The 26,649-nt window shown below is 36.4% G+C and overlaps 1 protein-coding gene across 8 annotated transcripts in view; it reads left to right on the plus strand.

Annotated features, from left to right (window-relative positions):
• Positions 1-1,459: 1,459 nt before the first annotated feature.
• Positions 1,460-26,649, plus strand: part of dctn1b (dynactin 1b) — an 86,423-nt gene continuing 61,233 nt past the window's right edge. For 2 of the 8 annotated variants that reach the window (XM_088087833.1, XM_088087834.1), the window contains exons 1-5: positions 7,853-8,269; positions 13,973-14,224; positions 18,453-18,531; positions 20,885-20,916; positions 22,329-22,373. In XM_088087833.1, the coding sequence (XP_087943959.1) occupies positions 8,237-8,269; positions 13,973-14,224; positions 18,453-18,531; positions 20,885-20,916; positions 22,329-22,373 (441 nt within the window). In that variant the 5' untranslated portion in view covers positions 7,853-8,236. Of the gene's footprint in view, positions 1,598-7,852; positions 8,270-13,946; positions 14,225-18,452; positions 18,532-20,884; positions 20,917-22,328; positions 22,374-26,649 lie in introns of those variants that run through there. The other 6 variants (XM_088087839.1, XM_088087840.1, XM_088087837.1 and 3 more) reach the window with 5 other exon arrangements.

Here is a 26,649-nt window from a genome sequence, read left to right on the forward strand (position 1 = left end):
GTGAAAAAATTGTGAAAATGTAGATTATCCTAACTCAATAACCATATATTCCTACATTTAAGCTACCTCTGCACAGGACTGCCTGTGTGCTGCTGAATTATGATGTTATGTTGCGTAGAAATTGAGACGATGAGCACTGAGTAAAGTTTTAGGTCTGATTTTAGGACTTTGGTTCTTACTTAACCATCTTTTTATATTAGCCAAAAACACGATGTGAGGGAGATCGCCCTCTGCTGCTCTCAAATACGAGTTTTTTCAGGAGTTACACTTCATGCTCTTTGGGTTTTAACAGATGTCTGATATAGTCGCCTATTTTATGCTGGTGTTAGTTTGTGCTGATGAGCGGTTTCATCTGTAGTAATCTGGATCTTTCACTGTCACATTTATTACTGGGAATAAGAATTTGCTCGGTGAACTATTATTTCGACTCTGAAAAAGCCCTGCAGCTCTACATTTTTCGTCTTTTCCTTCACCACATCTGTGCCGCTGAAAGAGAGTCAAGCATCTGTTAAACCCGACAGGAAGAAAAAGTCTCCTCATCGGAGAGCCGGGGGACGTTTGTGGACACGAGGCGAGGATGCTGCCGGGAACTGACTCACATATTGATGTTTTCGGGCAGAGCTGATGGTGTGTTTTGCATACAGAGGGATTTACTGTTTCAGACTGATGCGGTTGTCAAGTTTCTTTTTTCATCACAGATCTAATCTTTCTTTTGTTTGTTTTCTTTTTTGTGTGGTTTATAAAACTAACTTAGAAACTTAAAGACACAATGATACCTCTATCTCTTACAGTAATGGTTCAAATTATGTGTGTGATGCAGAAGTATTTGAAAACATTTGTGTTCCCTTTTCCGCCTACTTTTAATGTTTTCCTTTATTTTCTTTAAAAAAACTCATGCATATATATATAGTCTTATAGCCAGGTGACAAAGTGAAACAGTCAAACACAATCAGACTTTAAAATAAAAAGAAATTTTAAAAAAAGAGTGGACATACTAATCATCTTTTCACTTCCACAGATGTTTTTGTTTTCTTGTTTATTCTTTTGTTTGTTTTCTATTCCATGGTGTGTTTTTTAAATTGTGATTTTTTTTAATTTTACAAAATATATCAAAATTAATAACATTTCGGACACATAAATTATCTTTTCATTTCCACATTTTTCTTTTTTTTAAATTTGTTTTTTTCCCTTTTATTTCAAAAACTTGTCAATTTACCCTCAATTTGTACCCCAATTTTTCTTTATTTTTCTTTATTTTTTTAAACATATATTCAAATTAATTCTCCCTAATTTTGATTCAGCAGTGCATTACATGACACAACAAAACATTTCTCAGAGAATGTAATAAATTATTCTCAAATAAACACACGTCGTTTATACAACATTATCTGTTTTAACCTTGTTTGCTGTAATTTCGTTTCACATCACATTTTTTTAGAGTGAGCTATCACCGGGCTCCGGTGAGTGAGTGAGGCGGGCCGGGGCAGGCAGCAGCGCGGACACCTCAGGACGGATGAGTCCGCTCAGACCTCCGCGGATGGATGTAGCCTGACAGGGACGAAGCTGAGCGATTAGCCGGATTTTAGGACACAAACAGGTAAGATTCAGCGCTCACGTGTCACCTGTACAACTGGAGATAAAATGACAACACAAAAACACACCTGTTTATTAACATATGCGTGTGTGTCCTGTTAAAAATAACCAAGTTAGAGGCGTTTTTTGTGTAACCGAAGCTAACGGCTACTTGAGCTAGCAGCTGGTCAGGGAGTGTCCCGCTGACAGCTGACAGACCAAACCCCAGCCAAAAAACGCATGATTTAACGCCAGCCGCGGCTGGCAAAAATGCAGTATTTGCACATTAAAACCACTAATTATAGGGTCGAGACCATTAAAAACATTAAACAGGCTTTAGCTGGTCATTATTTGGGGTGGTGTGGATTCGGATTTCCAGCCCTAATTTGGATGATACGGCTCTGTTCTCGTTTAAATGAATTAATCTCTAATCCAGATTGTTTTCACCCCTAATTTCTCATCCAATTTGGTTAATCTGTCGGGCAGAAAAATGTCAGGCTGCAGCCACACCCATGCTGTGATTTACTGTGATTGCCATCGGACATTACAGCAAATATTAGTGTTATTTTTGATTTTCTTTATGATTTTTTGACATAAATAAGTGAAATAGTATGAATTTGGTCAGGGAGGCTGTGTGGAGCTGCTGTCTCTGGGCTTTGATCTCACTAGATGGCACCAAATTACACATTTAGCCCTTACTACCTCATATTTTGTAAGTATTTTTGTTGAACATGCAGTTAAAATGAACACATTGACGGTATTTTGATGCACATTATAGTGAAGTACAGGAATGAACAGGCTCTGCCCTGTTTTCTGTGGATGACCTATTTTTTCCTGTCTGCACAGTGTGGAGACCACGCTGAATATCATTAGCATGCATGACAGGAATAACATGTAAACAGCTATTTTCAATATAAATTCATCTATTTGATTTTTTATTTCCAATTAATTAATCATTTGATAAAGAAAATAACTGATTGTTACTTGTGAAAGAGGAGGAGGTGGTGCAAAATGTGAGAGACATTTCAAATAGTGTGTTAACGCTTTAACAGTCACACTAAGAGATGCATTTGCAAATCATTATTTTTTGGTAAAACTGTCTTTCTGACTCCACATTTGTGTCAACAGATTCAGCATTTATAGATATTTTTTGTGTCTGTTTGATTTATTTTAATATAACAATAATATAGACAATATAATATGTTAACAACATTTATTAAGAAGAAACAAATTCCTCAGAATATCACATTGTAAAATGTGCCTTTAAACAATAAATTAATAATTAAAAAAGAAAGAAAACTAAATTCATGTGAATAAAAATAAATGTAGTAATAAAATACTACAAAATGTATTGCAAAAAAGCCAATGTAATATTATAAAATAGAATTGAATACAATAAGACTTTAATCTAAATACTAAAATTCATCAGATAAAAAATCAAAATCAAATTTTTCAGAGTTTTCTACAGCAATTTGATCATAAAAAAAGTCACCTGTGCAGTTTCACTGCCTCTTAGAGGGTTAAGCAGGGACATTTAACCTTAAATGCTCTTATTTTGTATTTATTTTAGATACTTCCAGAACCCCTAAACCTGCAAGTAGGTCTGAAAGGCATTTTTTCTTTGAAAATCTCTAAGATCAAAACATTTAACACAGTCAGAAACTGTGAAATGTGGTTATTTATGGTTTGAGGGGAAGTCATGCATTTTCCCACAGTCACTGAGGGAGGCTCAAGGAAAAATATGTGTAACTCTGGGGAGGGTCATGATATTAAAAAAACAATAAAAAAGTCACACCCCAGCCACTCGTACATGTTAGGAATAAGATATAATAACAATAATAATAATAATAATAATAATAATAATAGTAAATGAGTAAGTAAATTAATGAATAAATAAATAAATAAAATTTGAACAAAATTCAAAGTACCAATGTGATATACTCAAATTGTTTAGGTGACAAACAAGTAAATACCTAAATATATATATATATATAAATTTATTAATAATAAAACTAATTAAAACAGCAAATCTTCCCATTTAAGCATTTGAGCTATTTTCATCATTTTTTTTTCCCTCCAGTTAATCATTTATTAAAGTGAGGGGCTGTTTGGTATTCATTAGAGAGGAGGGTGCAGTGCAGGGGAAGCACTTAAAAGATTTTTTTTAAGCATTAGGTTATGTTTTTTGATTCGATGTAAGCGAAGGGAATTCAACTATATTAAAAACCCACAGAACCTCTAGGCCCAAAGCACGTTTTCTTAAAAAATATCCAAGATCAATTCATTTATCACAGTCAGAAACTGTGAAATATTCACGGTGGAGGGACGGTCATGCATTTCCCTCAGTTATTCAGGGAGGTTTATGAAAAATATTTGTAGAGGACGGTCATGATAAAACAAAACAAAAAAAAACCGCCAAGTCACACCCAGCCTCTCCCCTACTCTGATAAACAAAGAACAGTTAATAAAATAAAATAAAATAAAATAAAATTTTAGAATAAAAAATGAAAAAAAAATATAGCAGTAAATGTATCTGGTGGACTGAAAAAGATAATTTATTCTTCTAGTTGGCTACCAAAAGTTTTATTAGTATTTGCTGTATTAATAATTTATAGAATAAAATGGCAATACGTGACATGTGTGTATTAGTACAATATTGCCATGCAAAATATTGCAGTACTGTGCTGTATCATTTTTTCCACCCCCTAATGATTAAATTGTGCTTGATTTTAACTGTCTAATCTAAATTTACAGTTATGTTTCAACATCAGGGAAATTAGCCATCAGGGAATATCTTAGTATTCTCATAATTAATAAAATATGAATGAAACCGTTAGTTAGTCATTTAACAAGTAAAATAAAACGACAACAACTCCATAATATTGGTGAAAGCTTGCATATTTTTAAACACTGAATAATTTGATTTTCTGGTTGGAATAATGTGATTAAATAACTGACGACAGCACTTTGAGATCATCTGGAAGCAAACATTAAGCATTTATCATTATTTATTTTATAAAACTAACAACCTATTAATCATTGACTACATTAAAAGAAAAAAAATACAGATTCATTTCCAATAATGCATATTTTAATCTGCAGCCCTAAATGACTTTCTCTGTTTTTTCATGACGTACTGAAAAATTCTTTGTCACATTGTGATGACTCCTGACACAGCAGTTTGCTTTTCAGCCCATAATTCAGCTGTCTGTGTAACTATGTAACATCCCAAACCTCAATCATATTTCCTCAATCACCGCCAGCCTCCAGGACGCAGAAATCTTTACCTCAGTGACGTCGATTTGTTCCTCCTGGCTGACGTGCAGGTCGTAACGCTCCTCTTATAATCCCAAAGTGTCACCTCTGTTCCCGCACGCCTCCTGAGCGGCGGTCTGAAAACAGCAGCAGCAGGCGGCGTCTGTCTGAGCCGGTGACGCCTCTTTCTGTGTCATTGTCCTCATCTTCTGCAGGGAGGCAGCGCTTTGATTTTTGGCTGTCTGCTGGTCGACTCATTATTATTTTTTCAGAGAGAGATAAGAGCTCCTCTCCTCCCACAAATCCCAGACGCCCCCTCTTTTGGTTCAGCCTTCGTCATTTGCATAAAAGGGTGCAAAGAGACTGCAGAGATTTATTTTGTGTCCCCAAACATCCTCAGATGTATTCAAGTCTCACATCTTCAATCTTAGGCTTTGTTTTTTACATTTAGGCTGTTTTTGAGACGTAATATGCATTTTTACCATTTTTATTTCGGCTCTGAAGCCACAAACATGTATACGTCGCTGCTGTATTTGAAGGACGATAATGAGAGTGTGTTTTTCTGTCCTGGTCCGTGTTTGGTTGCTGACGCTGTTTGAGCAGTGCATCATTTTCAGGGCTGTACGGTCATGAAAAACCTGGAAAAGTCATGGAATTTTGTCTCCCAAACCTGTATAATAACACATGACTGTTCAAGGACTGTCAGAAATCCAATGATGATTTCTGTTTTTACAGTTTATAGCTGTGATAAGTGGTCGTATTTTTCGTGATTTAAAAAAAATGCCTTCATGGCAAAAGGTGACCAATATTTTCAAAGGAAAAACAAAAATTGCCAGTCAAAAATAAAAAAAAAAAAAAATCAAAGGAAAGGGAAAAAAGGCCCTTTTTTAAAAAAAATTTCCAAAAACTTTTACAGAAAAAATGTATTAAAAAAAAAAATCACCAACATTTTTTTAAGGAAAAACAAACACTAAAAAAAAAACGCCATTTTCTCTTTAAACATTTGCAAAAAAGTTGAATAAAATAAAATAAAATAAAATAAAATAAAAAAAAAAAATTTAAAGAACAAAACCCAAAACTTTTTCTTTAAAAATCATCAAAAAAAAATTTAAAGAACATTTACATTTACATTTAAGTAATATATATATATTTAAAAGCAATGAAAAGAACAGATAATGAGTATCTATGGTAATTTCAGAGAATGTATGGTCTTGAAAATTTGCGTCAAAGTCATGGAAAAGTAAAAAACGTATAGGTGAAAATGTGAAGCCTGTATTTGAAGACACGTCCCCTCCTGAAGGCTGCGTCTCTGTTGTTGAGACGCTCTCACAGCGTCTCTCATCGGCCTCTGAAGCTGAAAGCTTTTACACAGAAACCCTGCGGCGTTTGTGTCCGCTGCAAAAAGATGACAACACAGAAACAGAGAGGAGTGAGTTAAAAAAGCCCCGGCCGTGCGGTCGGCTGATAAAAGCTGATAAAGGGGAGTTAATCCTCGCTCTGTGACGGGGCCACGGCGTCAGGCGGGGCCCGAATGCAATCCGCTGGCTTTTGCTTACAGTGTGCTGCATTACAGAGCATCACCTGGGCCTTTTGTGTCCGGCCACAATGAAACGGCAGATTGAGTTGAACTGGTTCACCCCGTCCCCCCCTGGTTGGAAAGTGCTTACTGCTTGTGTTTTTGTTTTTAAATTATTCCCCGAGCGCTCACGCTTATCGCACAAGACAGAGATTGAAATTTGACTGCAATCTGACAAAGACTGCAGTGCGAGGAGACATCTGCATGTTTGTCTGCTGCACTGACGGCCTTGAGGAGTTTTTTTGACTGATTAAAAAAGTGTAGTGAGTCTTATAGGGTTTTGTGCTTTAATGATTCTCATCAGGACTTCATACACGGTGCTTTAGGTGCTTAAATTTGACACTCAGAAATTTAAATCCTGCAATTCTATGAAAATCAGACATTTTTGACCTTTTGAAACTTCAGCATAGGAAGAAGGCAATGAGCAATAGAAAAAGAAATGACCCAAAAATAAGCAAGAAATTAGACAAAAGATCAAGAAAATTACCTAAAATTTGTAAAAAAAAAAAAATAATAATAATAATATTAATAATAATAAAAAAATAAAGAAATAGATAAATAAATTAAATTTTAAAAGTAAGAAAAAAATGGAAAAAGTGATATAAAACTTCTAAGAATTTTGTAATAAAATTTTAAAAATGTAATTATGATAATTAATAACAGGCTATAGTCCCCCCTTCCTTAGGGAAAAACAACCGTTGAGAAATATCTCACATATCACAAGAAATTACTTAAAGGTAACAAGTAAATGATGTGAAATTTAGTTTTTTAAAAAGGGGTGGATTTTTAGAAAATTCTCCAGAAAAACAGGAAAAAATTGCCCAGAAAAATGTATATATTTTTTGTGTGCTTATTTTCATATGATTTTCTTGTAACTTTTTTGGCATTTTGCAGATAATCTGCGTTTTATTTTAATGATTGCCGATACAATTAATTCATTAGAAAGTGCAGAGTAGCATGGGAGAAACTTTTGCTTTGTAAAACCTTGGGCAGCTAGTTATTTTTTTCATTTTTTGGATTACAATTTTCCCCTGACTTTATAAAAAAAAAAAGTTGCAGGGAACTCGCTGTATATGATGTTGAAAGATTCAGTTTTGATTAAATATTTGCTAAAGAAATTCAAACAAAGGTTTGTGTTGAAGTTTGTTATATTCAAAATTCTAAATATTAACAGAAAGATTTTTATTTTTATTGTAAATGCATATCGGTTCCAAATATCAGTTATCAGTTTACTAATAATCGGTATCGGCCCTGAAAAAAACAATACCGGTCGACCCCTCGTTAAAAAGACCCCAATATCTCTGCATCACGTCAGATTAGGAGGACATGCGTGGGAATATCGACCGTCAGGTTTATTTTGAGCAGCTTTAAAGGTGCACATTTGCAGGCTTTAGGACCCAGCTCGGCGGTCTGGGCCTAAGCCGCCCTCCCTCCTGCAGGAGCCAGCAGACACTAGCGCAGCGCTCAGCTGATGCACTCACAGCAGACAGGACCTGGATGTTTTTTCCCCCTCTCTTCCTCGCTCGCCTGTTTTCCGCCGCTTCATTCAATCGGAGGGGTGGATCATCCACCGTCTGCCCCTCAGAAACTTTCTGACGGAGCCAAAAAAAAAGAAAAGCTCCCGCCGGGTTTCCTCTGGCAGCAGCAGAGAGAGGAGGGACGGGGAGTTTGGAGAGCTGTGAGGATCAGGAGAGCGATGGTGTGATTCTGTGAAGAGAAAGAGAGACGCTCCGGCAGCATCACCGACCCCCCCACGCCCCGCTCGCAGACCCCCTTCTGTCTGGCTCTCCTGAATAACGCTCGAGACAGGCGCTTTGGGGACGACCAGGAAACATGTCACAGACTCGGAGGAACACGTACACCCGGGTGAGTGTGCGAGGTGTTTATGCGTCCCGGTGAGGTGGCCACACCGGGGTGTTTTAAGTTCTGATTGGTGCGCCATTGTTTCTATCACGTCTGATCAATTTGTTTCACTCCTGTCGATTTGTGCGTTGAATAGAAAGGGTTTCTAATCCGTTTGGGCGCTGCATTCCTCTGTCTGTGTTGTCACCTCTTTGTTTCGGCTCAGATGCCCCTCCGGGTTCAACGCCGCCGCCGGGATGTTGAGGCTCTCTGTGACGACTCTGTAAAGTGGGAGATAGAGACGTATGACAGGCAGGTGACGGGACCGTGAGGGTTTTTGTTATCATCAGACGCTGGAGCCCCGTTAGACTTCCTGTTTGTCATCCGTCTCTGAGTCAGGAAGCTTTCCTGTCACCATGAGGGATGACATCAGTGTTCAAACAGCCATAAAAAACCCTCACTTATCAAAAACCAGTGCTTCGATTTTATACTTTGTGTTTCAGCCGGAGGGAGAAAGGTCGCAATCTATTTACCACTTACAATCTGAGAATATTGTGTTGATTTTTTCCAAAAATGTAGGAAGAAGGAAACAGGCACCTTGACATAAATGGCAAAAAAAATGAGCAGTAAAACGTTACAAAAAAAAAATTACCTGAAAAAAGGCAGAAATAAAAAATTAAAATAATAAAAGAAATTTTAAAGGAAAAAAGGGGGGAAATTCTGGACATTCCTCCCTATTTTTAAATTTTTTTTTTTCCTATTTTATGATCAAATCCAAAATCTCCCTGCAGCTAATTTTCAAGTCAATTTCTTGTCACCTTTTACTTTTTTTTTAAATTAATTTTTCTTTTTTCTACAATTTCAGGGCATTTTTTGCCAAGTTGTCTTTCATGTGTGTTCAAGTGATGTCAAACCAATTTTCTCAGGTCCCAGAGGTTTAAATGCTTGTGAGAGGAGTCAGCAAAACTGATGTCAATCCTGTTTCTAAAGGGTTAAAATCATGTGCATGACATCATTTTGGTAGCTTACTTTTTTTGGTGAAAACAAAGCAACACTGTCCGATACCTGCTGAGAGTTACAGCGCATTAAAAGAGTCTGTATCACTGTTGTCGTCTCCTCGCAGCGTTTCAGTTGTTGTGAGCTTGCGTGTTTAAGAGTAGAGCGGCACTAAATAATTCAGCGCGCCCTCCTCGGGTCGTCTCTGCCTCCAGCACATGGCGAGCAGGTCACAGCAGCAACTGAGCAACGACTGCAGGCTTCGCTGCAGAATAGTTAGAGGAACAAAAGCAGCCCATTTATGATTTTTTTAACGCGAGTGTGAATTATGAAGCTCAATGGGTGTTTGATTGCAGATGGTCTGCAGGTGCATGTGAGTCGCGTCGTCTCCCTGAAACATTTCAAACCAAAGATTCCTGCTGCTGTTATGAATCTGAAGAGAGCTGATGGATTTTAAGAGACGTTACAGCTGCAATGAAAAAGCTGAGTTCTTGTTTGTGACGTAGAAAACGCTTGACAAAGACTCAAGGATGCATGCACTGCACACAGCCAGTCATGATGTCTCTCTTCTTTCCATGAATCATAAGACAATCAGACTTAAAATCTGACACTGCACCAAAAAATATGAATGCATCATAATTTATGATTTTGCTGATCATTGACATATCCCAGACAAAAATCCTCTTTCAGCCAATTTTAGGAAACAAATACTTTTGTTCTTTTGTTTTTTTGTTTTGTTTTGTTTTGTTTTTCATTCAAAAAAGATAGTGGTGTCATGTTAAAAACTGGTAATTTAAAGGGTCAAAATTTGGAAAATTAACTGGAATATAACATTATTTAAAAAATGAAATAATAATAATAAAATAATAATACTTTTTATTGCAGTTTTTGTCCGCCAAGGTTCCAAGAGGGAGTTTTTTTTTGATACTGCACAAAAAAATAATGAAAATGCATCAAAATGAAAGCTGTTGCTAATCATTGACTTGTCAATCAAATTCCACTTAACATTTAGTAATAGAAACATTTACAAAATCAAAATAAAAAACAACGGTGGAATTATGTTATGGCATTTAAAGGCTTAAAATTCTGAGAATAACAAATATTTTTATATTGTGATTAGGACTGATAAAAGTTACAAAATTACATTTAATGTCATTTTTACTGCATTTTTTGAGTTTTGCTTTTTTTTCAAATCTGATACTATACACACAAATGCTTTAAATCAATGTTGATGCTAACCATTGACATGTCCCAGATTGAAAAAATAAAAAATCCAATAAGCATTTAGTATAATTCAATTTTTCTTTTTTTCATAAAAAACACTTGTGTCATTATGTAAACAAACTGGCATTTAAGGGGTTAAAATTCTGAAAATTAAGCAATATTAAGTAATTTTGAGTAGGACTGAAGTTGGTCAAAAGATTGAAGTCAGTGAAAGTGGAAATTAATATTTGTAAATGTTATTTTTATGTCAGTTTTCAATGCAGACATACTCCCCAAGGTACCTGAGGGAGTTTTCTTTTTTTTAAAAATCTGACACTACACAGAAAATAAAAATGCATAAAAATCAATGTTGGAGCTAATCGCTGTCCCACGCTGTAAAAAGATAAAAAATAAAAAATTCCACTGAGCATACAGTGTTTAAAAAATCAATTTGTTTCCATAAAATACAGCAGTGGCATTTTGTAAACAAACTGGCATTTAAAGAGTTAAAATTCTGATAATAAATACATATTTGGTAGTTTTGATCAGTGAAAGTGGAAAATAATAATTAAAAATAAATAAATAAATAGAAATAAACCATGACAGTTCAGGGTTTGTCATAGTTGCGGGTACATAGCTGAATATCTCAGCTGTGATATTTAAACATTTGTCTGATTTTATATGTGAGCAGTAAGAAAGTGGAGATGATGAGCTTCTTCTTTTTTCATGTTATTGTCAGAAAAAAAAAGTTTGGATATATTTTTGAAGAAACTCTTTTGCTTCAAAAAGTTTTGCTTCATATACACGATGTCTGTGTTTCACCAGTAAATCTGTAGTTCTGCGTCTGTGGTTAAAAATGTAAATCATTCAGAAATGCCTCTTAAGAAGCGACATCGTCTTTGAGCTTAAAGAGCAGTGAAACAAAACTCTGGTCACAGACCACATTCCTGCAGTAAGCTTAGATCTAATGCTCACGTCTTTTACTGTATGGACGGCCGAGTCTTAAAGGGGAACTTTGGTGTTTTTCCACCTAAACACTATTTTTTCATGTTTTTCTGACTCAGTGATTAATAGGAAAAAAACGTCTGTCCACTAAATGTTTTTTTTTGTTTTTTTTGTCACTGACAGGATCAGAATTTTATACTAAGTTTCTGAAAACATTATGGAAAAAATCCTACAGAGAAAAACCTTTTTCATGAACCTGCAGGGCCTGATTTAATATTACGCACACTCACAATATTGCTCTGTGCACAAAATGCACTTTTCAAAATCAAGCTTTAAAAAATGTAATACATTAATATTATTTTCTTGTTTCATTGAGTTAATTTTTAACAAACATCAGTCCCAGTCATAAATATCAAATATTCCTTAATTTTCAGAATTTTAAACCTTTAAATGCCAGGTTTTTGTCATGATGGCACCGTGTTTTTAGATGAAAAAATATACAAAAAATAAATTATTTTCAATATACTACATGCTGAGTTTTTTTTTTTTTGATGATCACAGCCTGGGACATGTCAGTGATCAGCAGCAACATTTATTTTTAAGACTCTAAACTATTAATAATCAGTATCAGACTTAAATAGCCAACAAAATCCAAGTAACTTTTTATTAATAATGATAAAATTTGGAAGTTATTAACAAGCTAACACTTGCGCTGTGTTCAGATGCCTCTAACAAGCTATTTAACCCTTTGAAACCTTCACAAATTTGTTTGATTTCTTTCAAAAACATGGGAAAAAAGGCAATGACCAACAATGAAAAATGTTCAAAACATATTTATTATCATTATAATTATATATTTAAAATTACATTAAAGACTTTTTTTGTTTAAATATATTTTTAAAATTTTCAGCACTTTTTTTTGGGTCATTTTCTTTTGTGTTTTTCTTTTTTTGTGCTTATTTTTGGGTAATTTAATGTCACTTTTGACTAAATTGTTGCCATGTTTTGGGCCATGAGTTTTTGAGTTGCTCATGGTCTTGTCCCCATGTTTTTGAAAAAAAATCAAACCAATTTGTTCAGTTTTCGAAGGGTTAATCAGTGGACACGTGTTAAATAATGCTGCTTTTATCGTACAAAGAACTGCAGCATGACCTCAGAAACCTGCAGTGGATGAGACAGATGACAGACTTCAGTGTGTGTGTGTGTGTGTGTGTGTGTGTCTGTGTGTGTGTGTGTGTTGTGGTTTGCTGTCCTGCAGTGTGTTGAACCTTTACACTAACCGTCGGCTCAAAGACGCTGCGTGTTTACAGTAATCTGAAGGAGAGCAGGTTCTCTTCAGAGTAATAATATCTGCTGCGCTCGGTTCTGCTGAGTCACCAGCAGTTCTGGGACATCACACTGCAAATTGGGTTATGCAGGATTATTTGATTACAAAATATTGCTGCGCCACGTTGAGACGTTTTACCGTGCGGTTTGTTCTCCACACATCAGAGCTGCGGCGCTTCATGAAATCTCAGGTGATTGTTGCCATGGAATTATCACAAAAGCAGGAAAAACAAGAGTGGAGCTGTTTTGCATTGACATTTAGAGCGAGCAGGACGAGGCCTGTGTGGTCCTGCACGGCTCAGAGGCCCAGAGAGACTCTCAAGCTACTTTCTGTTACGTGTTTTCATTCAGAAGTCACGTAAAAGATCCGTTTAATGCAGATGTGCACCAGCAGCACGTGATGCTTCGCCCTGTAGTCGTGCGTGTACTTTAACCTGCTCTCTGAGGCATGTAGACATGTGTGTGTTTTGCATGTCACAGATTTTGCCACCGTAAAATTATACGCTTCTTTATCACATTTTTGTCAAAAAATGTGATAACACATTAATTAGGGGTCGATATATTATCGCACTATAATATCAGGGACGATATTTGGCATTTTGCTGATTTTCTGTGCTGCCGTTGTATTTTAATGATCACTGATAAAATTAATTAAAAAATGAAAAAAATAAGTGTCACCATCGGAGGAACTCTCACTTTGTAAAACCTCAGGGAACTATTTTTAGTTTACAGTTTCACCTGACTTTCTAAAAAGTTGCTGGGAACTTGCTGTATTTGATGTTGAAAGTTTCAGTTTTGATTCAATGTTTGTCAAAGGCATTTAAACAAAGTTTTGTGTTGGTGTTTGTTATATTCTAAATAGTAAATTTATTTAGAAAAAAAAGAGAAAATTTGTAAATGCAGATCGGCTCCATATCTCAATTATCAGTGTCATTAAAAATTAATAATCTGTATCAGCATTGGACCTAAAAAAATCAATATTGGTCACCCTAATATAAACATACATACATACACACACACACACACACACACGCACATATATGTATATATGGCATTAAAAGAAAATACTCAATACCTCAAATTCATACTTAAGTAGAGTACTTGAGTATATGTACATGTCACACATAGCAAACCTACACTGACGTGTATTTTTAGTGGATTTCCTCTTTAAATGCACAAATTAAAAAGCCTTCAACAGTGTTGACATGAGCACGACTTCCTGTTTTTGCAGCTTGCGTGTTTTCTTGTCCCACCCAGACCACCAGCAGCGGCAGCAGCAGGATGAGCTCGGACGGGGGCGGGCGGCCCGTCAAAGTGGGCTCCCTGGTGGAGGTGATCGGGAAGGGGCAGCGCGGCACGGTGGCCTACATCGGAAACACGCTGTTTGCCTCCGGGAAATGGGTGGGAGTCATCCTGGACGAGGCCAAGGGCAAGAACGACGGCACGGTGCAGGGCAAACGCTACTTCACCTGCGAGGAGAACCACGGCATCTTTGTGAGGCAGTCGCAGGTAAAACAGAAATATTTAACCCTTTTAAACCAGAGCAAATGGGCTTGATTACTTAAAAAAAATGGACAATAAGCAACAAAAAATTGAGAAGAAATTAGTAAAAACTACAAGAAAATTACTTTAAAATAGTTTAAAAAAAAACACAAAAAATAAAAAGGAAATGATCTGGCAAAAGTGCTTAAAATTGCTTAAAAAACAGTTCTGTAACAATTTGAAACATAATTTTATTATTCAAAAAATATTTTTTCTCTACAATAACAGAGTAAAGAGATAAGATATATAAGGCAAAATTAATAATTGAATTATTTAAAATTTTTAAAATCGTCACCATTAAATAGCACTTTTTTACTTTTTTTTACTTTGTTTTTTTCCTCCTTTTCTTTCCTTTTTCTTTTTTTTCCTCAAAAAACTTTTTTAAAAATGTATTATTGTTGTTTTTTTAATCTTTACGTGTGTGTGTATGTGTGTATCTCTGTATGTGTGCACACATATAGTCTGTGTAAACATAGGCCTATGTGTGTATGCATGTTTGTATTACTGACTGCCGTTTTGTTAATTTACATTATTACTCCTACCACATATGTTAATAATGATTTAAATACTTTTGGCACAAATTTTCTCCACAAAGCAGACTATGCAAAACTCCAGTTAATCTCCCCGCTTTGATTTTCTATAGGCCGATGTAAGCTAATTAACCTGTAACCTCCCCCCTCCCCCCGTGTCATCCCGGGTCTTTGATAAGAGGGAAAAAAAACAAAAAATAAAAATGAATTTGATTTTGCTCTTAAAAATGACTTTCTTTCACAAAAATGCAATTTTTCCAGCTTTTCGTCTGAAATGTTGTGTTTTTATGAAAATGCACAAATTAAATTCATCTGTACTCACCACGTCTCAGCCTTTCATACCCTCAGGTAATAAAAACAAACAAAAAGAAATTATCGGTTATCGGTATCTTATCAGCCACGAGAAGCTGGAAAATCATCGGTTTATCGGTATTGGTTTTAAAAATAAGTTTTGAAGTTTTAAAATAAGTTTGTAGTCATTCCCAGGTGGATTTTAGGCTAATTTGACTGAATGTTAAAAATGACTGTACTTACACTGTACCTGCAACATCTGCTATTTAAGTTTTAAGCATTTATATTGTTAAATTATGTTTTATATATTCTTAACTCATATTTAACTATATGATGTGCCTTTTTATCTTCGTGTTGTTTGTCCATACTGTTTTAATATCAGGCAAAGGGACTATCGATGAAAATTAACCCCCAGCTAACTCAGGTCATTTATGTTTGTTTAAATGTGGATTCATGTACACTCTCCCTTTTTAGGTTAATACATTCGAAATTAGAGTCGGCATGATAAAGATACACTTTATTATCATCACTGAAGTAGTAGAGAGAAACTTCAGTGCTGAAACCTAAAGCAGAGGATGATGTCATTGTCTCCACAGCCCCCCCGTTGTTTAGCGTCTTATTTTGAAAGATGTTTTGAGGTTTCGTTTTTCTTTGATGCCGTGTGTTTGTGTGGGTTTAAATTTTTTCCTCTGTTGTCTGCACTGCTTCAGGCTTCACGCTCGCTTCTTTTCTGATGAAAAACAATTTTTTTTTCTCCCAGAAAAATACTGCAGAGTGCCCGTGTTTGTTACAGAGAGCGTAGATTAACCTATGGTGGCCTGGAGGGGACAGTCAAATCCATCCCGGGAAAGATATATAGATATAAATAAATATAAAAACTTAATGGGCGTAACTTTCTTATTGTGGTAGAATTTAATTGTTTGATAAGTGGATATCTTATTTTGGTGTAAAGCTCTCCACATGTAAACACATACTCATCAAGCATCGACAGCAGAGTTAACCCTTTGAAACCTGAGTGTATTGGCTTTCTTTAACACATGGAAAAAAGGCAATGAGCAATGAAAAAGAAATTATTAAAAAGTGCAAGATTTATTTATTTTTTGCAATGATTTGTTTTTTTATTGACAGGTGCTCAAATTATAGTACAATAAAAATGCCAAAAATATATCAGACTTCCATTTGTGCATTTGAAAAGAAAGAAAAAAAGTAAAAAAAACAAAAAAAAAAAATTAAAAAGGAAAACATGATATACAGACATACCTATCAAAAAATTAAATAGATAGATTAAAAAATTGGTAATTTTCTCGTACATAATTAAAAAAAACAACTAAAAATGAGTTTTAAAAAAAGAAAGAAAAACAGAAAATAAGTCAAAAACAAAGTTTAAAAAACAAGGGAATGACCTGGAAAAAGTGTTAAAAGGTTTCCGTACCTGTGCTTCACTGATACCTTTAAAAAAATTAAATGTATGATTACTTGCCAAAACACTTGTGCATTTTTTCTCAGTGAAGCATTTCTTGTCACATGTCAGTCTTGAAACCGTTGGTGCTAATGTGCGTCGTGTCTCATGTGGACACACTGTGGACACCCTGTGGACACACTGTGGACACACTGTGGACACTCTGTGGACACACTGTGGACACACTGTGGACACACTGTGGACTGAGGTGCTTTACTGTGCAAACATAAAAGAATACCTTTATTGTAATTGTACAAATACATATTCAACGAAATTCACTTTCATTACCTTTACAGGGTCATTTGTTCTTCCGTTGCTCATCGCCTCCCACTCGTGTTTTTGACAGAAATCACGCCAGTTTTCCCAGGTATCAAAGAGTTAAACTTAACCACCAGAATAACAGTCACCCTCAAATTTCTGTATAAGACTATATCCACCTCTTCAAGACACGTTCATAAAACTCATAAAAAGAAAAAGAATTTCGAAGTCTTTATTTTCAACTCTGCCGTACGTGCAGGACATGGACAGGATTGAAATGTCATTTCTCTCAGTGTGAAAATACAAGCACACAAAATGAATTAAAAAAGCTGAAAAAGTCAGTAAGTGCTAAATATAAGTAATAAAATTACAGCTAAAGAAGGCACACATGAAAACACAAGCACCAACTTCCAGTTCAAAGTGAGCGGTTATTTCTATTGTGCAGTAAATGATTATTGTGCAGAACGGATAATTAGTGCAAATATAACATTCAGTCCTGTTGTTGCAGTGTCAGGAGGGCTATCAGGGGTATTAGGGAGAGCAGAAAGAATTTGAAGATCTCAGTGCAGCTGTAAATGCTGTGTCATCACAGCGCCGAGACAGAAAATAAAGTCTGTCTGGTGTGAGAAGAAGAGAGTCGGTGGAGGAAAAATGACATTCACAGAGGACGAGATAAGAAAGTCCATTACAGGTACTGTTTCACCACTGAATGCATCAGAGGATGTTCACCTGCAGAAAGGCCCCGAGGCAGCTGCTGGAGCGTTTAAACTGTGGAAGCGGTGCCAAAAAAACAGCCGTCCAAAAAACAGCCGTCAAACCTCAGATGGTCCTGCTTCTCAGTAAAGTAACAGAATAAAATCCAAATTCATTCAGATTTATGTAGAATTCTTGATTTAACTGTAAAGATAGATAGATGGATGGATGATAATAATAATAAAAATAATAATAATAGTAATGATAATAAGAAGCACCTTTCATACATAAAATGCAGCCCCAAGTGCTTTACATTGCTAAAAATCAAAACCTAGCAATATAAATAAAAATAAATAAATCAAAGAAAATCAAATCAAATCAAATCAAATCAAATCAAATCATTATGCAGCACATGGATACCATAACTCTGGAAATAAGTTGCAGACAGGCCGGAGGTGGAAAACAAATAAAAGAAATATAAATATAAAAGAAATATAAATAAAACAACAAAAGTCAGTGCTGTAAATGCACAATAAAAGAATCTCTGTGTTCGAGTGGTTTCTTGCATGAGGTCCACTTTGCTGAGTAAATGTTACCTGCTGTGACCCAGGTGCGCACACACACACACACACACACACACACACACACACACACACACACACACACACACACACACACACACACACACACACACACACACACACACGTATCGATCAGGTGTTGTGTCACTAATCCTCTTCATTATGTCTCCTGCTCGGCTTAAATGACTGTCTGACCCGAACCGTCTCTGTGCTGCAGCTGCAAATGTTGCTACGGAGATGAAAATTTATGAATGAAGGTCAAAAAACGAGCCAGTTTTATTTTCCTCACTCCCCTTTTTTTAAGTGTCGCTCCCTCTGTGTCCAGCTCTGATAGTTGGAGTCGCCAGAAGATTTAATGTTGTCTCGCTTTCTGTCTGTCTCAGATCCAGCTGGTTGATGACGGGGCCGACACGACGTCCCCAGAGACGCCTGAGCCCGGCACCGGCAAGGTGCCCAAGCGAGGTAAAAACACACACACGCTGGGATGAATTTGGTTTGGTTGCGTTATCCCTCAGAGGTGTTCAGTATTCTGCAGGTGTGTTTGAAAGTGAAAAAGGTGTGACGCTGTGGATCCTGCTGTCCGGGGGACACGCTCACTCACAGCATTAAACATGTCCTGCTGTTTGACAGCAGAGAAGTTCTTCACCGTGACAGCACGCAGGTAAACAAATCACTTTTTGTGACATTAACCCTTTAGGGCCCAGCACATTAATATGATTTTCTAGTTTCATTGAGTCAATGTTTTAACCAACATCAGTCTTTATAATAAATATTCAGTAATTTTCAGAACTTTAACCCTTTAAATGACAGGTTTTTGTCATGATGCCACTATGTTTTTAGATGAAAAAAACCCCACAAAAAATAAATATTTTCAATAAACTACATGCTAAATAGATTAATATTGTTTTGAACATCATGGCCTAAAATCAGTCAGTGATTAGCAGCAACATTGACTCTTATACATTATTATTTTTTGTGCAGTAACAAATACTTACACTCATACTGCTCTGCACACAAAATACGATTTTCAAAATCAGGTTAAAAAAATATTCTACATTATGATGATCTTCTGCTTTCATTGAGGTTTTTTTTATGTCAGTCCTAATCATAAACATAAAATATTCTTTTTTTTCAGAATTTTAAATGCCGGGTTTTTGTCATGATGCCACTGTGTTTTTAGATTAAAAAGAAACACAGAAATAAATTATTTTTAATATACTACATGCAAAGTAGATTTCATTTTTTTAAATTATCATAGTCTGGGATATGTCAGTGATCAGCAGCTACATTGACTGTGACAGGTCACCTAGTGGAAATAGCATGTATTTCCTCCATATGCCAAATATGGTCAAAATTGCATCCTCGGGTAGAAAATACTAAAAATGACAAATTCAGAGTCAAAAGCCCAGAATGACACCCAGAAATAATACAAGTCCTGTTTTTCTGCTCTGATGGCTGTGGGATCAAAAATGTCAGTTTGAATGGGTTTCAATGGAGCATTTTTTGACCTGAACAGTCTGAATGTAACTATTTAGTTTCCACAGTGTATTTTAGACTTATTGTAGGAGCTGAGCTGCAAACTCACTGACTAAACAAAAATACACAATCTTGCCAACATTGAAGCCATATGCATGAACACAGTAAACATTGTTAAAAAATGAAGAATGAAAAGTGCGTAAAATGCTCCAAACAGTCCCTGAGGGTCACTGAAATCGGTTTCAGCAGGTGCAGAGCGGTCAGGGCTCTCTGGTGCAGCACACTTTATGTAACTGACAGATCTCAGCTTTCATCAGCACATTAAAGCGGTTTGAGCGTCTGAATCCAGACTTTTCCAGGAGTGCTGTCAGGTGTGTTTAGTCAGATTAAGTCTCATCTCGTAGCTGCAGCTGCAAAGCGCCTTCTGCCATTTGTATGTTTTGACGTTTTGCCACATTTTGCACACAGTAAAAATTGAGTTCACAACATTTTTTGTCAGTTTGATGGTAATTTTTCCAGAAAAACATTTTTTTCTCTTACCTGTAGTGCTTAAAAATAGATCACATCCAGATTTTGAAAAATGGAGGGAATCAGTGCTAGAATCTGTTACACGAACACATCTTAGCAAGGGTTAACGATGGAGTGCAAAGCTTTTCTCAGTTTCTCAATTTCTCAATTTTTTTGTAACATGTCTGCTGCACTGTAATAATTTGGTATTAGGTTGTACTGCTGGTTGCTAAAATACTATTTTGGGTCCAAGGGTGTGTAGCCACCACAGGCCCGTGGATATGTTTAATTCTACTAACAATACTGTAGGTTTGTTCATGTTTGACTGGATAAATAAATAAATATTTGAATTTTTTAAAAAGCAAATTGTACTCCTTAGTATGTAACAGTGATGCCGATGTATTATCAAACAATAATTTGATGCCTCCCAGTGGTCCCAGACCCCCTATTTAAAACCTGGGAATTAGATATTTTGTGTGTGAGTTGCCAAATGTCGGAGATATTGGCTGTAGAGATGTCTGCCTTCTTCCCAAAATATATGGAACTATATGGCACTCAGCTGGTGGTGCTCAAAGCGTCAATAAGTACATTGAAAAAATTCGACTTCCAGCCATATCGCTGCACAAAAGGAAGCATCTTGTATTTGTTGTAGCATTAAACATACAGTTTTTCTACGGCTGATCTCGTCTTTAACAGTATCTGTGTTGACCATCTGGTGAAAAGACAATAAATCTCATTTGCACCAGGATTTCTGTGGGACTTTATACCTCGTAAACACGGTAAACATTGATGATAATATAAAAGTACTTTCTTTCTTTTTTTATCTCCTCAGAGATCCTGGAGACGCCCAAAACCACTAAACTGGTGAGTCAGATAACGCTGTGACACAAAGTTCCCCTGCAGGAAACCAGGAGCCGATACGACGGCACACACCTGCACTTTTATAACACACACACACACACACACACACACACACTCTGTGTTATCTAAAGTAAACCCTGAGTGTTTGTGGTGACTGTTGGAGGAAATAACACCACACCTGAGAGGTTTTTTTTTATCATTTCATTTAAAAGAAAATAACTGAACACTTCTGAGTGCATGAAAAATAGTTTTTATCTGTGGTACTGATGTAGGGATACACTGACAATTTCCACCTTAGAAGTAGTAATTTAGGAGAAATATACATAAACTTAAATACTGCAATCTGTGCAGTTAAATGCAGTTAACTTTTTTTGACTGTAAAAGGATGTCAGATGTGACATCTCATAATTACAAACTATCCTCCTCCATAATTGACATACAGATTTTATTCATAAAAATTAGATTTTCTTTTAAAAAATTCCAAATAATCCCTGAAATTGTGAGATTGCCAAAATAAAAAAACTGCTGTGAAACAAAATCAGAGCTGAAGGTTCAGTTTTCATATGTGACCAGCAGAGGGCGATGTTTACCGTTAAATACACTCGCTCTGTTTCCTGATGCATCTATAAATTATTCATTTATTGAGTGAAACAAATGGAGGAGTTTCCCCTGACATCAGTTGAACCTTTTAAATAAAGAAATATGTATTTATTTATTCATTTTAAAGTGGATTGTATTATTATTTTAATAATAATAGTAATAATAATTATTATTATTATTTGTAATTATTATTATTATTATTTATTTATAATATTATTGTTTATATATTTATTTGTATTATTATTAATTGCATTTGTAATTTAATATTAATATATGTAATTTAATTTAAATAACAGTGAATAGCTACTGTATAGTGGCCCTTACAGTATACACACACCTTCATGATATAAATTATAAATTTATGAATTTGCTAAATTTGTTACACTATAGCGCTCAACAAGTTTTATTTATAAGCGCTTTGTTCTATTTAAAAAATTACAAGTGTTGGAATTTTTAATTTGCGAGTGTTGAGTATTTTAAGGAGGAAAAACACAAATATGCTATAAATGTAGAAGACTATGTGTCATATATTTGGGTTTAGTCACTGTGAGGAGAGAATTTTTAATGACGCATCATCATGTTTGACACATTTTTAATTCGATTTTTTTACGTGCCGTTTGTGTGAAAATGAACTGAATGAAGAAATGTGTGTGTGAGTGAAATGTGAAAAAAAAAAAAAGTGTAGCACCAAAGAGGAGCACCGACTCACTTCAGTCCCCGTCACCTCCAGCATGCAGCCTCTGATGAACACTTTAACCTCCACCCTCCCCTCCTCCCTTCCTCACTTCCTTCCCTTCTTTCCTTCGACCACGCAGCGAGGAGTGAAGCCCAAAAAGGTGCTGCATGTTTCTCTAACCTCGGTACAGTGGTAATGTTATGGTGATGACTGTAGTAACCGTGGTAACTGTGGCTCCGAATGGCCTCGCTGCTGCATGGCGACCGGGCCTCATCCCTCATTTTACCCATAATCCCTCGCAGATCGCCACACCGCCATCCTGTCACCGAGCCGCTCTGTGTTTGTGAGAGAGTGAATGTAAGAATGAGAGCTGGAAACCTGTGTCCACTTCCTGTCACATGACCGCTATCGCCTCGCCACGCTCTCTGCTCTGTGGCACGTGGTGTTTGTTTGTCTGCTGTCATTTTAAAGCATGCTGAAGTCATCCTGGTAGCAGGTTTCCTGTGTCATACTGACACAGTTTCAACGATCATTGCTAGGGATTCTTAACAAATTATCCTTTTATATATTTACTTTATAGAAATTCAGAGAAAGTCTAGAAAAGTTGTGTTTTCGGGGTTATTTTTTGGTGCATCAAGAGGAGCCAAAGGTGGAAGAAGTCCTCAGATGTTGTGCTTAAAGTTGCAGAAAGTTTTGATCTTCGGTGCTGGGGTGTGTTTCCCTGTGAATGGAATATTTGAGTGGTGTGCAGTTACAAGAAAGTATATCATATGTTGTCATATCATATCGCACCATACTGCATTGTATCAGATCGCATTGTATTTATCACACTCTATGGTATTGTATCGCATCACGTTGCATTGTATCATATCGTATCGCATCGCATCGCATCACATCGTATCAGATCAGATCAGATCACATCATATTGTATCAGCATATCGTGCAGTATTATATCGTATCGTAACATACCATATGGTACCGTATTGAATCTTATCTCTCGTACCGTAACATAACGTAATGTATCCTTTCTTATCGTATTGTATCGTATCATATCGTATCGTACCTTATTGTATCTTACTGTATCATATTATACTGTATCATACTATAGTGTACCGTATCGTATGGTATCATACAGAATGGTGTCACCTCGCCTTGCATCGTATCGTATCGTACTGTATTGTACTGTATCGTACTGTATTGTACTGTATCGTACTGTATTGTATTCTATCATATTGCATTATATCATATTGAATCAGATCGTATTGTATCGTAATATATCACATCATTTGGTATCATATAGTATCATATCGTGTTGCGTTGAATCGTATCGTATCATATTGTATCAAATTGTATATTATTGTATTGTATTATATCATAACGTTTTGTATCACAAGAGCAATTTAAATCAAATCCTTTGCATTTAATTTGACCGCTAAGAAAGTGAATGTGCAGGCTTAGAGTTTAACACGATACTGAGCTCCAGAGGACTGTTGGCTTCACACACACGCTCTCACTGTGAGATCAGGAGGACGAGAGAGAGATGAGAGAGTTCGACCTCCGCCACTTTGTTTTTAAAATGAAAACAGAGGTTTTGCCCACAGACACCCAAATCACATTTCTTCCTGTCTGTTTATCTCATATCACTCTATTAGCTACCACAACCCACAAAAGGTGAAGTGGGGTTTTATAACCAGACGAGCTGATTGGATGGACGAGCTTTTGTAAACGCCCCTGAGTGCAGGATGAGTCATCAAACATTTAAAACCATTTTACAGAAAGAGAAAGGACAGGACTGTCAATGTGGAAATATTCTGAAACCAAGTTTTTGACAAACATTTGTATATATATAACAAAATATAAATGAAAATTATTACTTTACTATTACTTTATGTAAAAGTTGTATAACCACAGTGGAGAAGTACTCGGTTTCAAGTAAAAGCCCTGCATTCAGTTTTTCACTCAAGTAAAATTTAGAAAAACTATTAGCTTCAAAAATGTACTTTAAGTAGTAAAAGTACAGAGTGCAGTCTGCTCTCTAATCTGTCTGCATTCAGCAAAAATGTTGAAAAGGAAGTTTTAACTTTCAAAGACTGAAAAAAGAAAAAAACATATTTTTGGGTGCGTTTATCTTTTGTTGTCTCTGACACACCTCTGTTGTGTCGTAGCAGCTGGAGTATATTTTCATTTTAAGAATTTAAGATTTTATCAGCCTGTGGGTCCAGAATATGAACAATTTTTGCAGCATAATTTTTCTCGTTAGTCGGGATCAAGTTCCTCCATGATAACGTGTTTCAGCTGAACGAGCATCAAACGAGACACCTGTGACTTTATGGTTTAATGTCGAGCCTCCCGTGGATTCATCCCGAGGTCCATGCCAAGAGTCCAGTGCTCTTTAGCAATCGTCCTCCGCTGAGTCATACATGCAGGCGTTCCTCTTGATAAATGTCAGACTGTGACCGAGGTGAAACCTGCCGCCTGCAGAGAGCAGACCTGCAGAGTATAGATTTCCTGTCAGCTCGGTTCTACTTAATCGTCTTCTGTTCTGCAGACGGACTTCAACCCTCAGCAGCTCAGTTTAGCCCGAACCGGGAAGCTCCAGCGTTCGTTATTTTGCAGATCTGACTGATGTGGGAAGTCAAATGTCACAGTAGACCTTCGGAGCATGCAGGAAAAATGTGAAAATAGATGATGCAGGCCAGTTACAGACAAGACAGAAATGTGCTTGTGAAATTAAGTTTTTACGCGTGTTAAAAAGGCGGTTGCTATTAAGCGGCTGAATCGGACCGCAGTTTTTATCGGGGACGTTAGACATCATCACATCATACACAGAAACTCATTCAACCAGCCTATCACCTCTACAGTTTTACAGCAACAGGCACGCTTAAACTCGTAGATTTATCTGTTTATAATATTTTTTGATTGTGCTTTAACGTGTTTTGTGATGTTGAACGATTCGGGGTGGTGACGTTTAAGTTGTGCGACCACAATGTAGCCTAACAATAGCTTTTTGCTTCTGGCGATTTAATTTACGCTTCAAAACTCTCTCAGAGATCATTTTTGGAGATAATTGAAAATCCCATTCAAAAATCCCAGTAAATGAACACGTCATACCTCAGCACTGTATAAAAATGAAAGCTCAGCTCATTCTGCTAAAACACTATCACTCTGAGTTGTATTGTTATTGCAGACAGGGATGTTGTTAGTTCATTTTGTCACTTTTCCAGGCTGCAGACTTTTTAAGGTGCTGACAGGAAAAAAAAGCTGAGAGAGGGGGAGAAATTCACTTTCAAATAACTTTTTAAAGAGTTTTGTGCTGCTGTCGTATGCGACAATTCTTCACTTTCTGAGAGTCTTTCTCAAGTTTCCCGGACTACGTGAAATAACAGTCACCGTTTCGCTCCGTCAGTACAACCCGAGCGAGTTGCTGCGTCGCTGCTCCCTGAGCTGTAATTTTATCCCTTGTCGTCGTGACCTCGGAGGCAGCGCTCCTCCCCGTGTTTGCTGGGAAAGCAGGAACTCGATACATCCCCACCCATCCCATCATCCTCTCTGTCTGTCTGTCCCCATCACTTCAGCGGTGGACGTCCTCTCCGGGAAGCACTTTAGCGTGCGTGGCGGAGAGAGCACGAGCAGATTACAGAGAGATGTTTAATATTTCAGCAGAACAGATTTCCCTCCGCTGCTCTGTAATGGATACGCGTAAACTGTTTTTCTTTCCGCTTCAGCAGCCTGAACTCGGACGTCCTGCCTCCATCAGTCTCACAATCATCTTTTTTCTTCTATAATCAGTTACAAAGAAAGCTGCGTTAACTATAACCTTATCGAGTTTCATCACAGCCGTCTCAGATTACCTGCTGCTCGTTTTCACGCCCACATTGTGGAAGTATTTCAGGTTCAAAGCTGGCAGCTAATCAGAGTATCCCCATTGAATTAATCCTCTTACCTCCCTCTCTGCTCCTGCTGAGCTGTTGGTGCAGAGACGGAGATTAGTGCAGCTGAGGAAGATATTACGAAAGCTGTAATGGCTCGAGGAATGATCTGACCTACTAAATCACTTTTTACACAATACAATCAGTACTCCATCTAAAGCTCACGGCTGCCGTATTGTCAGAGTCTTAATTGTGGCATTTTAAACACTGAATGTTTTTTTCTTTTTTAAAATTTTGCCAGGATTCCCCCTTTATTAAAAATGTAGTCAGTATAGAACAAATAATATTTAAACAATATTCTTACTGAAATTTCAAGCTTATATCAAAAAATTAACATCAGTGTACAAAATATTGACCCCCTCATACAGTCGCACACTCCCACAGACAAAGGAAATAAAATGAACAATGACAATAACAATGATAATTATAGTAATAATAACAGATTATAAATGAACTGAAATGCATGATTAAATCAATTCAGGGAATAATAATAATATGATAATAAACTAAAAATAGAATAGTAAAGTGAAA

Source organism: Plectropomus leopardus, chromosome 14 (assembly GCF_026936395.1).
Source record: "Plectropomus leopardus strain MGB_pleo_1.0 chromosome 14, ASM2693639v1, whole genome shotgun sequence".
Lineage (NCBI taxonomy): Eukaryota > Metazoa > Chordata > Actinopteri > Perciformes > Serranidae > Plectropomus > Plectropomus leopardus.